At 45.0% G+C, this 15,550-nt stretch overlaps 1 protein-coding gene across 3 annotated transcripts in view; it reads left to right on the top strand.

Moving 5' to 3' along the window:
• The window catches only part of VGLL4 (vestigial like family member 4), a 73,419-nt gene that overhangs the window by 38,878 nt on the left and 18,991 nt on the right, over positions 1 to 15,550 (top strand). For all 3 annotated transcript variants that reach the window (XM_048315928.1, XM_048315927.1, XM_048315929.1), the window contains one exon: positions 11,447 to 11,636. In XM_048315928.1, the coding sequence (XP_048171885.1) occupies positions 11,447 to 11,636 (190 nt within the window). The remainder of the gene's footprint in view (positions 1 to 11,446; positions 11,637 to 15,550) is intronic.

Genomic DNA, 15,550 nt, shown 5'->3' with positions numbered 1-15,550 from the left:
ATTTATGGCATTGAAGGGGATTGATTTTTTTTTTTTTTTAATATTCTTCCTCCTGCTCCGGATCTTTTTTAGATGTCCTCCCCAGACATCTGGTGTGCATTGGTGCTTGTTTAACCCCCACCCTGCAGTTTTCCTGCTGTGGCATCTCGGAGCTCTCGCAGCCCCTCTGTGGTTGGCGTGAATTAAATCTTCTCGGGCCGGCTGGGGGAATGCTGACGTGCACACTTTTCCTGCTGCACACTCCAAACCCAGGCTGCAGCTCCAGAGGTGAGCACTCTGCTCTTGTCCCTCTCTAGGCATCACACTGAGCTATTTGCCAAGGGTGGCAAAAGTAGGGCATTCCAGCATTTTGCAAGGATGTTTACAGAGCCTTGGCTGGGTTCTGTATCTTTGAAAATGCTTCTCTCTGTGATGTTACATAATCCGTGTATTTAACTCAGCTCATCACAAAAAAAAAAATTTAAAAATTAAGTTATCTTTCTTTAAAAACCCTCAGAAGTCCAAGTATCTAAGATTTTTACTGCTTTGAGGTACATTATACTTGCCTTAACAGCTGAGTTCTGAGTTTTTCTTTGCAGTACAGTAAATTGAACACTACCCCATTTGAGTTCAAGTGTTTCTCAATTGGTGCATTTAGAAACAAGTATGACAACAAACACTGTAATACTCACATTTGCATATATTTTGAATCCTCTTTGCAGAATCCTTGCTCTCACAGAAGCTCAGTTAATTCAACTTTTAGCCACTCCTGTGAAATAAACAGTGAAAGTTATCCTTATTTACAGTGGGGAATTAAGAGCTGTAAGTGGTTGAATTCACAGAAAGCTGGGATAAAGCTGACAGCAGCATTCCAAGTGCCTCAGTTGGAATATTTTGCCATAGCTGCTAAACCTTATGGTGACCTCTTACTAAAGAAAATTACTTTTACCTGTTTGAGATGTGCAAATAAAGTACGCAATTAATCAGCTAAGCAGACCAAACAATGAGACTTGGACTGCTGCTGTATGGACTTGATCCTTGCTTTGTGCTCAGCAGTCATGGAGGGGAAAGAGGAGCTTTTGGACCAAAATATTGTGACTTTGGCCCCTTTGTAGTGGACCCCACCCAAACTGAGGTGATGGAATCTCCTTCAGTGGATGCAGTTGAGTTTGTTTAGCTGATGAAAGGAATGAGCCCTTACAGACAATGCTGGGAAGAATTTGAAGCTCCCCTGTCTGAGCCACAGGACCTCCCCAGGTCTGTTCCTTTAGATCAGAGCCTGTTGAGTTGTAGAAAAGGAATGTGCCCAGGATGCTGGCAGTTTATTTTTATATTCTCTTTGGAGGATGAGTTGGGATCCGAGACTTAATGAAACAGCAGTCCAGCTGTGCTTGTGCAGTGCAAGCCAGGCTGAGCCCATTTATGACCTCAAGCAGTGCTTCCAAACCTTTTAATTAATAATGCAGTGTCTCACTGCCCCCAGCACTGCTGTTTGGTTCCATTAAAGGCTTCACAGTTAATACAGCCCCTGCTTAATTATGGGGTGGCACATCTTTAACATGTGATAAGGGGGTAGAGATGTGCAGAAACGTTTTTCAAGTGAGACAGGGAAGGATTTAACAGGTATTTCACTGGGGAATGGTATCCCAGTAATGCAGTGAGAGGTTTGGCTCCTGTGGGGATCGGGTGATGTGAGTGGTGAGTCACAAACACACAGCTGACATTTTTTTGTTACCTCTGTTTTACCAACCCATCTGCACTTCCCTCTCTTTTCTGGGTTCTGTCAGGAGTGAGTTGCTTCTCTTTCTCTGAAATACATCAAGAAGGAGCCTGGAGTTGTTGTCAAAAGGGAGATTTGGCTAAGGACTGGTAGGTATAGGGCAGGAAGACACAGCCCTAATTACAGGTCTTTGAGCTGCAGAGTGTAACTTTGGCACTGCTCACCCCTTCCAACCCCATGGCTGTCAAGATAACTTCAAAAATAAGAACCTCTGCTTGTTCTTGCTTTTCCAAGAGTTCTGGAAAACCTGTCCTCAGTGCCCAGAAAACTGTGAGAAAGGCTGCTCAGCAGCATGTAATTTCTTGGTAGCAAACACAATCCCTCCCTCTATCTGCCCTGCCCTAGCTTCCCCTTGGAGAGAACACTGATTTGGAGTGACCCTGCAGCTTGGCCCCACAAACCACCCTCGTGCTTATGAAATAAACAGCCGGGCTCTGAGCTGGACAGTGCTGCCATCCATCCCCTGGCACCACGGGACTGGCTCCCTTTTATCCCTGCGACAGCCTCCAGCAATCCCAGCGCTGCTGCTGGGCTGGGTGAGGGTGTTTGAATTCACATCCACCACCTTCAGTCCTTCTGGGCAGGAATGAATTTTCTGCTACCAGCTTTTTCACAGCTGAATCTTCTAGTGCAGCAACAGTTTTCAAGCTTTTGTGCTCTCTGGTTCCCTAAATTTTTTCTGTACATCTCTTCATAGCCTTTTTTTTTTTTTTTTTCCCCCAGTAAATTTAATGTAGTTGTGTGTCATGAACCCAAGATTAAAAACTGCTATGTCAGAGGCACAGAATTAACATCTTTTTCTTAGTGGTGGTGTGTGCCTGTTTGTTTTGGAAGACAGTCCTGACAGGAACAAGGGTGATATTTTAGATTTTATGTTTCTTATACCAGCACCCATAACCCTGGAGAAGTTACATGGAATCCTTTCCTCTGTATCTCACGAGCTGCTCTGTTCTCTGCACTCCTCTAGAAGCCTTTGCAAGTTCTTGGTTATTAAAATGCTGCATGAGAGCAGCATCTGAGCGAGTGTTGAGGTGTGTCTCAGAATAACACAAATCCAGAGGGCTGAAGGATCTTTATTATCCACCCTGCAGGGCTTGTGCTGAGCTCAATTTGCTCTATTTTACCATCTGAGGCAGAGGCTGGGCCCTCTCTCAGCCTCAGCAAAGCCCTGCACATGAGGAACTGGCACGTCCTGCTCATTTTCCATGGCCAGAGCATGGTCAAAAGACGATCTTGTTTCCCTCTGAATGGCTGCTGTGGTTTGCTGAGGATTCCCAGTGCTCGAGTGCCCTGCACAGTTGTCACTGCTCCCTCGCTTCCCTCTGCAGAAGGGATTTTGGAGCCCGTTCTGAAGGACAAAGGGATTTTGTTCTCCACAATGGATTCTTTGTGGGAGATGGGTTGGAATTGTTCTGCTGCTCAGTGGATTAAAATCTTGGCTGTTCTGTCCAGCGTGGCCAAAGGGGCTCCGTGTCCCTCACACGGGAGCCTGTGAGGCTGCCATCAGGTAGCAAAACCAAATGGAAATCCAACTTTCTCCTGTGTTCATGGGGCCAAATGTGATTTTTTTTTCTCATTTCACTGTGGTTTAGGAAGAGAATTTGGTCACTTGGATGCAACTCCCAGGGATCCCCTCAGGGAGTGGGCACTGAGGACTTGGAGCCAGCAGAGTGACCCTGCATTATTCCAGATCCATCCCAAAGGCAGCACCCACCTGTGCATGTCTTTTGCTAACATTTTAAATACATCTGCTTTTCTGTTCATATTTTAAAGCATTTCTATCCTCTCTTGAGGGCCATTTTACCTTCCAGGTAGGGAATATGGGGAAAAATAAAATGGGACTAAAAGAAACATTGCTGGAAAAGCGCAATATCAGATTTCACAGCTCTTTTAGAAAGCTCATTTTCTTGGTGTTCCAAATTTTTCCACATGTACCAAAGGCGAATAATGTGAGAAAAGGTGTTCAGAGCATGTTTATTTTAAACTGTAATAAAAGCTTGTAGTATTGCTAAGAATAGGCTCCAGTTGAAGTAAGTGGAATATTCTTTTTACCTTTCTGTTGCACCTTTTGCTTCAAATCCTTACGAAGGAAAGAGTGCATGATTTATTGGATTTACTTTTACTATGACCCCATTGCAAGTGAACATCTCAGAATTAATGTTTGGAGCATGGTTGCTGTAGAGCATCCTGACTATGTTCATATCCACAAGGGACGCTGAATACCCAGAATTTGTGTTACAGGATCATATCCATGGAATATCAGCCATCAGAGCAGAGGGGGTTGTTTTAAACCTGAGTATCCACTAATAGAAATAATATCAAAAAAACAAACAAACAGAGGGAGGGTCGTAAATATTTTCTCTTTAGGGGGAATTATTCAAATCTGAGCTTTCACAAATGGAGTCTGTCTCTCTTTGCCATCCCATGAAAATACTGCTCTAAGGTAGGATTTAGTGCACTGAAATACTGCCTTAGCCCCCAATCTAAGAATTCTTTCTGTTGTGACCTTGCTGTGACTTTGATTTACTTTTGAAATAGATGGCAGGTCTGGCTTTGATTGTTTCAGCTAAAAGACAGGCTGGTCTTTGATCAGTTTAGCTTTGTCATCTTTTATGTAACAAAGTCATTTAAGACTCTCAGACTGGGTGACAAAAAAAAGAGCACCTAGCTCTGAAACCACCTTTGGTCTGGGAAACAACATCTTCAACATGTTGCCTTAATTATATTTCATTCACTAAATTTTTTTTATTGATAATGTTTTTACATTTTCAATAATATCACATTATCACACGTGTCTTTTGGTGCCCAGTAGAGAGGAGTGTCCTGTTTGCTAAGCATAAAAGAGTATGGAATTTACTGTTTTCTGCAGGAAATGTAGCTGATCCTTCTCCCTTTGTCTTCCATTCTCCCCTCCTGTGTTTGGGATGCCCAAACTGCTGCCCTTGGCTGAACTCGGTAGGTGGGCTTAGCCCAGAGCTTGGTTCTTCTCTGAGCCAACACAAAATGATAATTGTGCTAATTTTTAGTCCCTCTTAGCTGACTTGAGATGGTTGATGCAGGTTTTTCCTGGGAGAACTGGCACAAAGGCTCAAAGGAGTGCTCCTAGGGAGGAACCCAGCTCCTTGAGCACAAACCCATCCTGTGTCTGGAACACGGAGAAATCCTTTTCTGACATTGATGTTAACAAGTATTGTAAACAACCCTGGTGTTATTTATCTGGAGATCAGTGTAGTTTAGCATTGATTACATCCAAATCTTGCCTGCCAGATATTTACAATCTTGTTTCAGCCACAGTTTGCACGAGTACAGGTACTCTAAGCAGAAGAAAAGAACACTTCTTTCAGAGTTTTGTAAGAGCTACCTAAATGGGACATTATCTTCAAGTGAGAGCTGCAAATTTATGAGGTAATCTCATGCTCTTAAGTTAGACCCAAGCCTGAGTTCATTGCTGGGCTGGCACTGAACACAGCCTCACAGTCACACTGCTGAGGTGTGAAAGCTGCAGTTTGACAGAGGAAATCTTAAGCAGCTCTGCCAGACCACAGCATTAGAATTTATTCCATCCTGCTTTCCCTGTGGCAGATCTGCTGCCCTCCTTCTTCCCATGCCATCAATCCTTGCCTCCTTACCAAGGAGACTCCCTCAGCTGCTACCTGCTTAGCAGAGCAGAGGGAATTTTTCAGCCATTATTGAAGCGTTCAGCAAAGACTTTTTGTTAATCTTATGTACGTGTGAAATAGTTTGTGGAACTGAAGCAGTTCCCCAGCCAAGGCAGTTGATGTAGCAATGGTATTTTGTACAGCTGTGCTTTTACAGCGTGATGAGAGAGAATTTAAGATGAGTAGTTTGTTTTTCACACTACCTTTGAAGGAACAAATAGGGTGATGTTGGCTCGGGGGAGGCCAGTTTGCCATTTTCTGCCTGTTGCACTGTCGTTTTTGGTACACAATACAGCATTTTCAAGACCTATTAAGTAGAAATCATCTCTAATTTTGATTAACAGTATATTTTTGGCAGGATCCTCAAGTGAGCCTGCTGCAGGCTGCCAGTGATGCTGCTGTACCAAATTCTGGCTCCTTTGTGAGGCTTTTGAAGGAAAGATGAGGAAAGTGGGTGGAGGTGATTGAATGCAGAGGTCACTATTTTATGTCCCTGCCTGCAGTGTGGAGCATAACGTGTCCCTCCTTGGCAGGCAGGGGTAGCTGGAGGAGCCAGCACAGAGCAGTCACTTTAATCACTGTATTTTGGTTTTGGCCATGGGTTTTCTGGCGTGCAGATCTCTGCACAGTGGTAGCCAGAGCTTGGTTCCAGGAGTAAGTGCTTTTCATGTGTTTTGTAAACGGAGGAGAAGAGGAGGCTTTTGCCAATTTTTCTCCACATGTATATGTGACTTTCTGGTTTCCTAAATTAGTTTTTTATTATCATAGCAGAAAGCCAGTAAAATATGTGTCAGATAAAGGAATCAGTAAGTTGGCTGCTGAAAGAAATCTATCAATTATAATAGAGAATATTTTCAAGATCTGATTTCATAGCAGCGTTTTTTCATCAGGCTGTTGCCATTAATACTTAATTTTTTGTTGTTCTGCAGTTTGCTGTTTTATTATGCTCTCCAGATAGGCCTGTTTAATGTACTCTAAAGGAAATACAGACTACTGTGACTCTGTTTACAGGGTTTGATACACTGCTTCCCAGAATTAAGTCTTATTTAAGCTCATCTTAAATCAGATCTTCTGTAGAAGCAACCCAGAAATAAAGTAGTGGTGCAGAATGCTGGTTTTTGGGAAAGGGATTTTGTTTGTTTGTCTGAGTGGGGGTTGCAGAAGTGCTCAGCAATGATATAAGTAATATAATTTGTAATTCTTCTTGAGATGCCTTTCATGGTGACCAAAGGTTTCCTCCTGGGGAGAATGAATGGATTAATTCGTTGTCTTTGGTCAAGCAAGTGAAGCAAATCTGCCTTGAACTGCACAGTTTTAAGGTTGCCTGCAGCCTGTTTCACACAGCTCTGATTGCTGGGGAATTTCCCAGTGCCAGGGCTGTCAGTCCTCTCCCACCATACAGCGTGAGGTGAAAGAACACCCAGAGCAGGCAGCTGGCAACATCTGCACAGGGACTCTGGTGCTGCATGGCAGTTCTGTGTTGATAACTTGTTTTGATGACTTGTTGAATTGAGTAATTTGTGGTGACTTCCCTGCTTGGTATTTGATATCTCAAATCATGTGATTATTTCTTTTTTTTGGTGCATGAATTGAAATTTTTATGCCATTTATCCCAATTTATCTTGGCACAGACTGGCTTCTGTCTTTGCCATAGTGGAATAAAACATGCAATAGTTTATAAATTCATTCCAATCTATTTGTTATTTAATCTCCTAATGATTTTTAGAATATAGGGATAAAAAATAAAATAAATTTTATTTTATAGTATCCTTTTCACATCTATGTTGCTTTTGTGAAGAACTAGGCTCTGCAGCATATGCCATGAAAGTAAATTTTGATCTTGAATCAATAGAAAAAAACTGCCCTTGAAGATCTTCATGTACTATTCATTCCTGGGAATTTGGCCTTAAGAACATGAGGCAGCTCCTTTCACTAATGAGAGTTTGTCTGCAGGTATTGGAAAAGGTAATTAAAGGTGTGATGCCCATTAATTAAAGTCTGTTAAATGCTCTTGCCCATGTTTTTAATCAATAGAATGGCCTGAGGTCATGGTAATTCAATCCAAGACCTTAAAGGTGAGGACCCTCATGACAAACACCACAACTGAGGAATTTTAAATGTTTGGGGTTTTTTTCTAAAAGTTAATAAACTTGTCAGGAATTCACTCTTGTGGATAAATCCATGTGTCAGATGCAGAACAGAAAAGTAAAACGGGCGAGGGCAGTGCCGGGATTTTCTTTTGAGGAGTTTTTATTCTAACCTGTCTAAGGTCTGCATCGTGTCAATCTTCAGCTGGCAAGACAAAGCCTTTCATTTCTGGGTTGTAATTAATGCTCAGACCTTCTGCATTAAAGGCAGCCAGCGGGGGAGAGGAAATTGGGAGGGGGATAGGATATGGCAGCCCCGGCTCCGTGCAGCCCATACCGAGTCGCTGGGTCACAGGAAGGAAGCTTGCTGCCAGAGTGGTGTATATTTTTTTTTCCAGTCTTTGGTGACTCCTGGAGCTCTCAGACATATCTCAGGCTCCTCTGGTGTCTCTCTGTCGAGTGCACACTTGTAAAAACACGCCTTTTGCTGTTGTGGTGTTTGCCTTGTGCGGACGTTCCGGTGGGGCCGCGGCTCCCGCTGACCGGAGAAAGGCAAACAGAGCTGGACATGCCCTGTTTTTTACAGAGAGCTGTCCCGGTGCTGTGCGGGGCTGGGAAGAGCCCTGCTGGCCTGACAGACATTGCGTTTGCATGTGTTGGTTCAGAGCACTTTCAGCTGAGGCTCCGAAGCGGTTAAAGTAAAGCACATTCCTGCTGACTGCATGGGCTGGTGTCAAGCGAGAGCAGAGCTGCTCTATAGGCAGACACTACGTCACGGTGTTATCTTTGTTTAGCTTGTCTGTGCTTTATCATGTTGCCCAACAGTTTTAATAAAAAAAGAGGGGGGGGGGGGGAAAGAGGGCTAGTATGAATAGTTGTGAGTAGAAGTATCTGAAAGCAGCAGATCTGGAGTGCCTTCCACCAGCTGCTGACTGAAACAAAGAGGAGCATTATGAGAGGCACAATAAATGTGTTTGCTATCTCTGCTCTCAGTTGCAGGGCAGACACAAGCCGTCACAGTAATGAATTTTGAAGCCTGGAGTTTGGAGTTGGGGAATTTATAAAACACAGTTGTTTTATCAGAGTGTTGTCTTGCCAGCTGTGTGATGCGAGTCTGGTTTCCATGGAGTGTGGTCAGCTGGGGGAGACAAATCTAGTCCCTAAAACAGCATTTGGGGCCACAGTCTCCTCTGTGGTTTCTCTCTCTCTGCTTCAAATTCACGTTTGGTAAGGAGGAGAGTAGTGGGGAAGGAATTCTATTGAAATGAGGAGCAGTTTTAGCCCTAATCAAATGTGCAGGATCCATGAGAACTCACGGTCCTGTGCAAAACCAGTAGTGGAATATGCATTTTATCCCTCTGAACAACATAAAGAGATTTTTCCTCTCAATTTCCCCTGTTGTCTGGACTCTGGTTTGGCACTGTTCTCCTGCCCGGAGTGGGCAGGATGGGCTCTACAAATTGAACTGTCCTGTCTGCCCTTTAAGAGACTCTCACTGCTCCCACCTGTTCAAAGTTTGGTTAATTTGATTAATTTTGGCCAGCTGGCCCAGTGGTGCTGGTCAGATCCTGGTGTGTTTAGCTGAAGGTCTTGGTGTTCCCTGCATAATCAGCAAAATTCATTACCAAATTGGATAGGCTTTAATTAGAAGCCCTCCCTTTCTTTGCTAAGTTCCTTTAAAACATTCTTCCAGCATACAATAGCATTTTTATCAGATTTTATACTCAGTCTGGATGTTAATATATAAATGCTGTTGTTACCATACATAGAAGAAATGAATTTTTAAATTTTGAAATAAAAAAGTCCCATTTTGGTAATTGTATAGTATCAGGTTCTGTTTGGGGAAAAAGGGCAAGTTTCTAATTCACTGAATTGAACAATGTCCAGAGATTTTTGGGGTTTTGTAAACACCCAAGTTAGCTTTACATGGGTATTTAAATTGTTCCTGTCAGGAGTTGCTCAGGAGTCAGTAGGAGTCAGGTGCCTACATGGAATTTGTAACTGCTGTTGTGGAATTTTGGGTTGGAGTCCCCAGAAGTGCTGGGAGATACTGCAGGGAGAAGAGTGATGGTGCATGGGTGGGAGGACACAATCTCCAGCCTCGGGTGCTGAAAGCTTTATCTTCTGACACTGGTCTTAAATTATTCCTTTTCAAAGACAGAAGTGAGGGAGATTCCTCACTGAGAGGAACTGGTGTGATGTGGTTTGCTTTGAAAATTTAGAATGTGAACACTATGGAGGTGGGGGTTTCTATGGGCAAAATACAAAGGCTGAAGGAAAAATGCACAAATTTACTGATCTGAAGACAATTTCCATGAGAGGTCGTGTTGATAAAAGCTTCTCTCGTGGCACTGGGGTGGTTGTGGGGGCTTCTCAGTTGATGTTTGGTTGGTTGGAACAGGAGAGCTGTGGATGTCTGTCCCAGAGCATTTGCAGCAGGGCACAGTTTTTGCTATTTAGAGCTGAGATGGAAAGTTCCTATTTAGATTTGGTGCCAGAGTCTTTAATAGAAATCATGGCTTGTGGTGTATTATAGGTCAGCGTATATTTGCTAGTTTATATTATGCTGACTAAATTGGCAGAATGTTTATTTTTACTGGTAAACATTCAGGAGGTTTTCTCCTCACTCCTCCTTTTTCCAACAAAATGTTATTTGTCGTGTGTGGAATTAAGGCAGCATTTTATAAATCATCTGCCTTGGTGATGATGTGAAAATGTGTGGTGGCACACAAAGATTTCCATTGTCAGGTACCTCAGGGCTCTAGATGGAGTTAACTTGGGCCTAATTTTAGGTCTGGAAATTATGGCTGTGTAGAAAACAAAATGCTTCTGGCAGTGTAGGAAAAATACAAATTTTAAACTCTAGCAAAAGCAGCTATTTCAGGGATATTACCAGAATAGGTAAGCCTGGTTAATTTAGCTCCTCTCCAAGCCCCTGATGGAGCCCCAAAAGCACTTTTTAAACATCTTTAAATCCCTGTGAGGTCTAAAAATGACCTGTGGCTGTGAGGATGTGAGTTCCAGTAAAGTCTGTCCGTGGTGAAGTGCAGCACTGTGCTTCAGGCTGCAGGAGCAGTGAGACATTTAACTGAAACGGGAAAAGCTGTGGCCACGCTTTAATGCCTGCTTAGCAACGATCTGTCCATATGTTTGAGCACAGCCAACTGTGTCATTGCAGGAATTATTTATACACAGCTCCCATATGCAGGGAATGGCTTTTTCTGGGAAGTGTTAGATTATATAAAAACTTACCATCTACTCAGTCTGCCACCCCGTTGGAAATTAGCATTTCTGCAATTCCTCTGCTGAAGAATTGGGCTCTTTTGTTCGTGGCTCCAAACATAGTTTTAAAGTATAGAGAAAGACATTTAAGGACATACTTAAAACTTGCATCAGCATGTTCCAATTTCCCCCCTAATTTTTTTCCTTGCATAGTTATATACCAGACAAGCTTGTTTTGGACAGCCTTTTATAAAGGGAATCATCTGAGAATCTGAGCGTTTATTCAGTTTTAGATCTCGAATATTTGGCATTAACGTGAACTGTAGCCCTGGAATTTATAACCGCGACCATAAGAAGAGGAACAAAGCTGATTTCCCTGTGAATAGTCACGGTTTGCAGAGTGAGGTAATCACAGCCCAGCGCTGGGATTGCAGCCTGCGAGGGGGAATCTGAGTGAAAAAGCTGTCGCAAGGATGGGTTAGTTCAGCCCTCCGGAGCATCCGGGGTGAGCTGCCCCGTCTCCTGCTGCCTCTCCTCACCGCTCGTCCCAGCACGAAGTGCGGGTTGCGATGCCTCGTTCATCCCACAGCCGCCTCACACACGTGCGGTTCGGGACCTTTTCTGGGGGAATTTCGGGGGGTTTTCCTGCGCGCTGCCGAGGCGGGGGGTTGTCGCTGTTGTCCCCGTGGTGGTGACTCGCTGTGTGTCTCCCCGGGCAGGTGAAGCGGCGCTGAGAGGCGAGCCCCGAATGCAGCCCCTGCCCGTGTCCCCCGCGCTCAGCAACCACCGCACGGGCCCCCCGCCCATCAGCCCCAGCAAGAGGAAGCTCAGCATGGACCAAGGGGACGAGGAGCTGGACTGTGAAAACGACCACGTCTCGAAAATGAGTCGGATGTTCAACCCGCATCTGTAAGTGTCTGTTCGCGTCTGTGCCCGCACGGAACTGAGCGCCGTGCGCTAAAATCGCGTCCTGGCTCAAACTTTGCGCTCGGCTTTTCCCTTTGTTCCAGCTTGTGTGGGAGATCCGCACAAGAGCCGCCGCGATTAGATGGGTTTTCTTGCTTTCTTTTGTTTTCGTACAGCGTGAAGTAACAGGAATTAGCTCAGCTTAACTATTTATAGCAAACCATACGTATTCACCTTGCGATTTCTGGAGTATTGTTGCCTCGTTCTTTGTAAAGCGCTGCTTTCACTTCCCCCGATCCTGAGGCTCTCTGTGGCTGGGGGTGGGGAGGCAGCAGCAGCAGCAGGAGGAGGAGGAACACAAGTGCTTTGCATTTTTCTGAGGCCAGGAGCTCTGAGCCAGCTGCTCCCTGGGCTGCCTTGACAACTGGGCAAGCGGCAGTTGTTGCTAAACATTCCTGCCGGGATTGCGCGGCTCTGACAGTCAGATGTGGAATGTGCCGGCCAGGTAAGGCGTTGATGAGCGAGGTGCATGTGTTGGGCAATCAGCAAATGCCATTCTTACCGTGCGCTCATTCCTGGGAATGCGAGCCTGGCTGGCACTGCCGGGAGAATTCCTGTCGTTCCTGCCTGGAGGAAGCGATGGAGCAGCGCCGTGCTCCTGTCCCTGCTGCCTCAGCTCCCGCAGCCCCGGCATTCCGCGCATTCCACGCTGCGCTGTGCAGTCATGGGATGTGGACAGAGGGGTTTATCCTCCCATAAATCACCACCGCCTTACTCACAGCCTGGGCCCGCAGTCTGCAGCCTTGGAATTTGTTACAAATCGGGAATCCAGCGCTGAAGTAATGCAAAACAACAAAAGCTCACTTCTCATTTACAACATACCTCCTCCTCTCGCCGAAAAAATTAACTATTTATAGCTTTCCTCTGGGGCCAGGAGTGCTTGGAAGGAGCCAGGCACTGTGTTTCTGGGGTGCACATGCATGACACAGCCGAGGAGATTTATGGCATTTTTGAAATGTTATGTAATTTTATGGGGGAAAAGTGTGATTTTTATTTTTTTTTCAGGCTCATTTTCTAGTGATGAAATAAAACACAGCTGGCAGTTATGTACATTATAACACTTTATACAGCGGAGGCCATAAAAATAATGAAGTCTGAACCAACAGACTCATGTGCAACCAAGGTTCAAAACTAAAAGATGCAGGCAGTTATTTCATGTGCTCCCTTAGCTATATGTTAGAGCTGTCTAATATTTTCCAGTGTCACACATTTTTATGGTTTTGCTCAATAGATTCTTTCTGTGATTTTGTATATGAAACAGGCATCTTCTTGTAATAAAAAGCACTGGTTTTCTGTCCAGGGTTCATGTGACTTAATCTGTTTCAATCAAACCATCTGCTGAAGATGAATTATAATCTAAATAGCATCCATGAGCCATCTCTTTTACTACTTTATTTTGTAAATTTGATCTGGCCATACAAAAATATGCTTTCAGCAGAATATTACAAAATCTCAAATGTTTGTGATTCATCTGAAATAGCTGATTATCTGTATTTCAGATATATCAGGAAAGTTCGTAAACATTCTCAGAATTTAACTCTCACTTCCCTGCCACTGCCTCCAATGAAGTTATTTTTTGACTGTTTGTCATATTTTCCCTCTTTTTCAGATTCTGGTGTTCTGGTTTAATAGTAGAAATTGGTTACTTAAACCCTGTGCATCTGTCCTAAGAATTTTGGTTGGGAGATGAGAAGTGTGTTGTGGGAAGCAGTTGTGTATTCATCCACTTAACACCAGCATCTCGTGGTTGGAAAGTGATTAAGTCGGCCTAGAATTGTGTGTTTGGTTCATTATAAATGGTAGAACCTTTCGTTAGCAATTTGATCTTAACTCTGAGGTAGCAGCTCCCCACTGTGCTTCAGTGGGAATGAATCCATTTAAAGGCTTTGGATGTGTTATTAGAAATCCAGTTACGTCAGCCTTTTGTTTGGAAAGGGAGCGCTTTGAGACATTCCCTGCTCAGGTGTAATTCCCTGAAGTATCATTTGTGAGCTGTACTTGAGTATGTTTACTTTTATCGTGGAAAAACACAACTATTGGAGTGCAGTCTCTGGAGCAGAGTGAATCAAATGCCCTGGCAAGCCTAGCAGGATCCTCAAATGTGTAATGGAATTTCTGTGCAAAGAACAATTTGTCAAAGGTGATTTTTCAAAGGAGAGAATTCTCAGCGTTAGGATAATAAAATACACTTTAGAGCTTGTGGATTAATTTTTAAAAAAACCAGCATGTGACATTGCCTCCCTTTCTTATATAATATGCTTCTGTATTTTTGTGGTGATAGAAGTTGTGAACACCCATACTCAGTTGGGAAGAACAAGCACTTCCAAATTTAAACCTAGCAACATGGACTATTGGTAATATGGAATTCCTTTATTTGAATTTCACACTTTCTGGTGTGTCCCTCAGGTGCTTTACTTGAAATGCATTCCCTGAAGTTAAATCTTGCTGAAGTAAGAGGTGCTTTTGGCTGCGTGGTGCTCTGTGGAGGAGAAGGGAGCTTGTTTTGAGGCTCGGCTTGAAACACGGCTTTGTTTTCCCGTGAATTCACTACAACCACCGCGATTTACAGCGGAGTGATTGGGAACTAGGATGACATGAAAATTCTGTGTACTGCAGGGGCGGGTGGCGCCGTCCTGAGCCCTCCGGGGAGCGCTGGGGGCAGCGGGGCAGCGCTGCCGGGCACGGGGCCGCCGCTGCCTCCTTCCCGGGCTGCCTCCTTCCCGGGCTGCCTCCTTCCCGGGCTGCCTCCTTCCCGGGCTGCCTCCTTCCCGGGCTGCCTCCTTCCCGTTCTGCCTCCTTCCCGGGCTGCCTCCTTCCCGGGCTGCCTCCTTCCCGGGCTGCCTCCTTCCCGGGCTGCCTCCTTCCCGGGCTGCCTCCTTCCCGGGCTGCCTCCTTCCCCTTCTCCCTCCTTCCCCTTCTCCCTCCTCCCCGGGCTGCCTCCTTCCCCCTCTCCCTCCCCCTTTCCTTCCCTGTCTCTCTCCTGCTCTCCTCCCTCCCTTTCGCCTTCCCTGCCTCTCTCCTCCCGGGCTCCCTCCCTCCTTCCCTCTTCCCTGCTCCCTCTCTCCTCCCGGCTTCTTCGCCTCCCTCCTTCCCTCCCGTGTTCTGTCGCTGGTTTCCGCCCTCCCTCCATCCCGTGTTCCCTCCCTCCCTGGCGTCTCTCTCCTCCCTCTCTCCCTCCCCTCTCCGCGTTCCGAGGCCCCGGGCACACAAAGGCCGCCTTGTCCCGGCCGCCCTGAGAGTCCCCAGCCGGGCCAGCGGGCACAGCGCTGCCGCCCGCCCGGCCCTTCCAAAGAAATGTCCTTTGGAATTCATCCGGGGACCATTATTTCTGTTCCCTTGCGTGGAGTACGTCAGCCTGCAAGTTGGCGTTTGGGGTTTGTTGAGCGGGCTTTTGCATGGAGAATTTTCCCCTCGTTCCCATTGGGTTTGGTGGCATTAGGATTGCAGTGGCAATTAATTTCTATGTAAAAATCTTCCTACAGCAAAATGTTCCCAGCTGTTAAGTCTGGGGGATAGTTGTCTCTTGGTTTGTGTGATACATAATTCGGCTTTTTCTTGTAATAAAAGGTCTGCACACAAATAAGTTACTTTAACATGTATTGTGCAAAATGATGTGTAGTTTCAGACTCTTCAAATTCTGGGCTGTGTCTTCACTTTTGTTACACGGAAGAATGATGTCAATCCCACCCAAAACACTCCTGAAGCTGCCCTACACCACAAGTTTTTTACCATGAATATCCAGTGGTGTTTGCTCATTTTAATGACACTGTGATAGAAACTACTGGGGCATCCTTTAAAAAATGTGTGTCCTGAAAGTTACCTGTATTTGAAGACCGTGGAATAATTCAGGTTAGACC

This window comes from Corvus hawaiiensis, chromosome 11 (assembly GCF_020740725.1).
Source record: "Corvus hawaiiensis isolate bCorHaw1 chromosome 11, bCorHaw1.pri.cur, whole genome shotgun sequence".
Lineage (NCBI taxonomy): Eukaryota > Metazoa > Chordata > Aves > Passeriformes > Corvidae > Corvus > Corvus hawaiiensis.
The sequence above is the reverse complement of the archived record's forward strand: the minus strand, read 5'-3'. Positions and strand labels throughout refer to the sequence as shown.